Raw genomic sequence first — 5766 nt, forward strand, 5'->3', positions numbered from 1 at the left:
TTGCACTATTAAAATAATATTGCACTATTTTAAAAAAAAAATGCACTATTTTAAATAAATGTTACACTCTTTGAGACAAAAATTACAGTCTTTAGAATCAGATTTATACTATTTAGGATGAAGTTGCACTATTTAACTAAAAGTTGCACTCTTTAGAATGAAATTGCACGATTTCTTTTTCTTCTTCTTCCTCCAATTTATACTATTTTTTTTTCTTCCTCTTCTTCCTCCTTCTTCCTCCTTCTTCCTTCTCCTTCTCCTCCTTGAATGTCCCCACCGCCCTCATCAAATTCCTCTGCTCCTTCTCTGCCGTCGCCGCTATGCCCACCCTCCTCGACGTCTCCAATTCGGCAGCTGCGAACGTCGCCGACAACCACGGCAGCGTCGGCGAGCTGTTGGAGCCTGCGTCCGCAGCTTCGGGTGGATTCGCGACTGGGCCATCGCCGCCCACCTCGCGCGCCTTCGCAAGCAGCAGTCCCGCCCGTACGCAAAATTGGTTTAGTTCCTACTTTTACCTGAACTTATACTTATCTCAGGAATAAGCAGTTTTTACTTATATCCGAACCAAACGAAGCCTCACAGAACACATATAATGGAACCTCCAAATCAATTCCATTTTTTATGTATTTTGTTTAATTTTTTAAAAGCTCCAAATCAGGTCATAACTGCAGTGGAAACACTTCCATTTTCATGAGGCGAGAAAAATAAACCACTTCCGAGAGAACCATCAATAACATTCAAAAAGTAAAGTAGGCAAAAAAATAAATTAACCATGGTAAAAAAAAAAAAGTTATAACAACAATTTTAACAGTGCCAAACGATCAATATAAATGATTGAAAAAAAAAAATCCCTCAAAATGAAACCCCAAAAAAGGGATAAAAAGAAGAATCACTAAGCACATGGAGATTCAACTTTCACAATCCCCACTCACTCCCACCTGCCACCCCCAAAACTTCTAGAAGCTTCCCACCAAATTTGAATTTTTCTCGCCAAACCCAATATTATCAGTTCTTTTTTTTTTCCCTCTTTTTTTAAATATATTTTAGTGGTAGTATTGTGAAATTGTTGACGTTGCACCCTCACTACAATGTTTTGGGCCCAAACCCACTAAACGAAGATCCCCTTTTCCCTCTTGTTTGGTCCACCACTTTAATGCAATTGTGGCTGAGATTTCCACTGCTTGGCATTCTCAAACCCATTCCTGCAGTAGTGGTAGTCCTCAATTGTTTGCTCAATCTCATCTTGTGTGTTCATGACAAAGGGCCCATACTGTACTATTGGCTCATTCAGTGGTTGCCCGCCGAGGAGTACGAACCTAAGGGGCTTCGTCGATCTGTTCCACGCATCGAGGCCGTCGCCGGCGCCAAGCACGAGGACATAGTGGCTCGAAGAAGCGGGGGAGTTCGGGTTGCCGAACACGCCTTCGCCTTCGATCACGTACACGAAGGAGTTCCACGAATCCGGGATCCGTTGGCGGACGTGAGCCCCGGGTTTTAGTGTGTAGTCGAGGTACATTGTCGGCGTCCGTGTGTAGACCGGAGAGCGGACCCCGAAGGCCTCCCCTGCAATGATCCGGACGTCGACCCCGTCCTTCTCGACACGGCTTACGTCCTTGCTCTGTAGTTCTTGGTACCGCGGCTCAATCCTATAGAATAAGAACACCTTATTTTTAATCATTATTTCAAATAGTATCAGAATAAGAGATTCCGAATCCGTACCGTACTCTGTCCTATCAAAAATTACGTTGGAAAAGAAAATCCTACAACATTTAGGGCAACTTCAAAATTCGGAATTAATAGCGAAACTTGGTAGATTAATCTCTTGGATAATCTACTAAAAAAATCTTGATAAATTATGGGAGAAGACTACATAAAAGTTCAAAAACTGGGGTTGTTACATTTTGTCTTTGGAGGAGAGATTGATCCAGAGCTGCAATCCCTTCTGAACTCCCTCTGCTGCAGGCATCTCTGAGTGAATGATTCCTCGGCCTGCCGTCATCCACTGAACAAGAAGAAGAAGCAGAAGAAGAAGAAGAAGGAGGAGGTCAATATGAATTGCAAACTTCAGATTTAGTTTTGAATAAGTAATGTTTAAATGGCTATGCAATTGATTCAGATGCATATACCTGCAGATCGCCGGCGCGGATTGTCCCTTTGTGCCCCGCGAAATCTTGATGTGTGAATTCTCCCTAAATTCAATCACAAAGAGATAAGTTGATAAAAAAATCTCAATAAAGTTGACCTCTAGTTAAGCTGTTAAAATTCATTACCTCTAGCATGTATGTAACTGTCTCAAAACCTGCAAATAGACCCACAAAAAAGGGAATACATTTAGAAATAAATACCAAGATAAATGAAAATTGAGAGCAATGGCCCTGGAGAAAACCTCTGTGAGGATGATCAGGAAATCCAGCTGGAGCAGAGACTGAAAAAAAAATAAATAAATAAAAAAAACAAGAAATGGGAGAGCAAAGTAAAAGAAGGTTTCATATTAGTAATCAAACGCAAATTAGAGACAATGAGAGCAAAGAACACAACCTGAGAACTCATCCAGCATCAAGAAAGGGTCCAAATTCCTCAATTCCGATCTGAAATTGCTCAAATCAAACAAAAACCAAGTTAGATCACTCAATCAACCAAAGCAAAAAACAAAAAGGAAAAAATAATTGGGATTAAAAGGAAAAAGGAAAAAGCACCTTCCAATGCTTCTCCTAACAATGGCTCCATCACCCTCAAACTGGGGCTTTGCAAGGACCTTTTTTGCCACATATCTTGGCTTTGCAAAGGATGGGTTCTCATGCTCATCACCCCTAGACATGATGGTGCAGATATTGCTCTTGTTTTGGACTCCAAGGAAGAGATTGGCTCGAATTAAAGTTGTTGGGTATGATGAGGTTGTTTGATTGGGGTGAGGATTTAAAAGAGGAAATTTATTAGAGATTTATAGGAAGGGCACTGTGTGCTCCCCTCATCATCTATCCCATCAGCATGATCTAATGTACACGTATTGAGTAATACTATTTGTGCGACGCTCCTACACTGTTGAAAGTACAAAAGTCTTCGTATTTATAAAATATTTTTTATAATGAAATATTTGATTCAACAATTAATTTCGTTAGACGTAATCTACGTTATTAGAACTATTTGAAAATCAAATTTCATAATTTTTTTACTTTATTTGTCTAATGAACTAGTAATATCAAAATGAACGATTTAAAATAAAAATCTCATAAAAGACAGTAATAAAAAACTCAAATTTCAAATCAAAAATATTGATTTTGCTATTAATATTAAGTAAAATATTTTATTAAAGATTCATATAATTTAGATTGTTCTATACCGTTCAATTTAAAAACGTGTCACATCAATCGTTAAAATAGCCATTTCTTAGACCTTTTAATTACTTAATAAATAATATAAAAAAATTATGAAATTTAATTTTTAGATAATTTTAATAGCGTAAATTATACTTAACGGAATCGATCATCGGATCAAATATCCTATCATCAAAAATAACTTATAAATATAAAAATTTCCGTGCTTTCGAAAGCATAAAGGCCGTACTTCTATTTGTGCATCTAAAAAATTATAAATTTTATATTTTTTTTAATCGAAGGACTAAAAGTTCTCCTTATCAATTTTTTTTTAAATTAAAATCTGAAAAGGAGTTTTAGACCCTGGATTGGTGGGGGAAAGATTTATATTTATATATATATCCTAATTTCCCATTGACGTGCAAATAGGTTTTTTTTTTTTTTTTTTTGTCCTTTCCTGTGGTTTACTATGATAAATGTGAGTGGTCACCGGGTGCACCACACCTCTAAAACTCTATGTTAGATACATCTAATCAGAATTTAATTATTAGATGTTTCCAGCAAATTATATATATATATATATTATCCAGAAACTCTATACATATTTGAAGTAGTTTAATGTTGATTTTCCGGCTATTGATGTCTAGATACTAGAGGTCATATTTCAAATGCAATAAATATTTTAATTTTCCGCACATCTCTTTCATTATCATAAAAATGCGATTGCAGTATTTACTGAATGATGATACAATAAAATATCTATAAAAATTATATCATATATCGCGCCTTAAAAATTTTTCTCATCTCATACGTAAAGTATTATATGTTATCAAATTATAATTATCAAATATTTTGAGTTAAAATTAAACTTTCTTACAGCGCATAACCTTTACTATTAAATAACTTATGCCAATACTCAGACGAAATTACATATTTAATTTTTTAAGTCATATAATATATATAAAGTCTCCTATATATCTAATAGTACGGAGCTCCGGTACATAGTCGTCAATTCTTCGATCTTAGGTGTTCAAATAACGATCCACATCCGTTTTAAAACCGATTTAGGTATTAATAAGTTTTTAAATAAAATTTATATTTTCGCACATAGTTACTTTATGATCATAACCATTCAAAATTGTCAATTTTCAATGCCTTACTTATGGCGAATTTGAGTTTACGAACCAGCGTCAGTAGAAAATATAAATTTAATTCAATTTTGATACGAAAATTACTAAATTATTAGATAGTTAACATTCTGATCTGAATTTAAAGATTCTATTGCTTAAAATTTTAAAGATTATTCAATTCACGCGTCCATTTATTGACATAATTATTTATAATAAACAATTCGAAAAAAACTAAATATTATTCCTAAACAACTCAATATACCTAGACATATTTAACAAGATATAATCGTAATTTGAATACCCTAAGATCGAAAACAAGACTTAGTATCCAGATCTCCGTACAATAGAAGTATAGTTAGCCTAAATTTATATATCAATAATATTAATATTATATATCATATATAGAGAGAGAGGAGAGAAGAGAAGAAGAGAAGACGAGACGATAAGACTGAGAGAGAGCAGATAGAGTTTTGCACAATACTATCGGTAGTAAACGAGACCGTTAACTACCGATTGTTTCGATGTATAGAACTTCCAAATTGACGATGCCGTGATCAACTATACCAACTTGAATGTTAAAAATCAAATTTCACATCTTTCGACATCATTGCAAATTAAGACTGATCAAAGGGTTTCAAAATTTATAATTTTAATGGTCGATAAGAGGCGTTTTCTCGTTTAATGGCGTAAAGATATCCAAATCAATTGAATTTTTGTCATAAAATTCTTTAAACTATTTAAAACAAGATCTATACTCTTGATCTTGATTACAAGACTCTTATCATCATTTTTTAAAGAGTATTCATTTTCAGCCATTCATTTTTCTGTTCACTTGATGGATAAAAAAACAATATCAAAAGTGCATGAAATTTGATTTCTAGGTAGTTTAAATGGTTTATATCATATTTAACGGAGCCGATCGTCAATTTGGAAGCTCTATCATCGAAAACAAATCGATAGTAAAACGGCTCATTTACTACCGATAGTATTCTAGCTCAACTCATATATACATATATATTAAATGTGGTGTATGAGTGGTATATGGGTACAGCATGTGTAGGCAATAATTTCTCTTCTTTATCAACATTTGCATGTTAGAAATAGGAAACATAACTGACATTTTGGAAGATGTTGTTGGAGGTTAAGAATGTGACAGAGGGGTGGTGGTGGTGGTGGGGAGTTGGGGGTTTCCAACAAATAAAACCCGTTGGCTGCTCAAAGAATTGAAATTGAAATATTTTGGGCTCTTCTTCTTTAACCAAAACATAAGAAACTATAAATAGGATTTCAGATGGAGTAGGAAAGATGTAAAGACTTTTTCC

General features: G+C 34.6%; 1 protein-coding gene across 1 annotated transcript; it reads right to left on the minus strand.

Moving 5' to 3' along the window:
* Nucleotides 746-2935, minus strand: LOC109722779 (pirin-like protein). The gene is made up of 7 exons (XM_020250916.1): nucleotides 2697-2935; nucleotides 2539-2588; nucleotides 2387-2425; nucleotides 2271-2299; nucleotides 2127-2189; nucleotides 1899-2002; nucleotides 746-1646 (listed from the first exon to the last, which is right to left on the minus strand). Exons 1-7 carry the CDS (start codon nucleotides 2816-2818, stop codon nucleotides 1151-1153), a joined length of 903 nt encoding a protein of 300 aa, XP_020106505.1. The 5' UTR covers nucleotides 2819-2935; the 3' UTR covers nucleotides 746-1150.

Source organism: Ananas comosus, linkage group 17, assembly GCF_001540865.1.
Source record: "Ananas comosus cultivar F153 linkage group 17, ASM154086v1, whole genome shotgun sequence".
NCBI lineage: Eukaryota > Viridiplantae > Streptophyta > Magnoliopsida > Poales > Bromeliaceae > Ananas > Ananas comosus.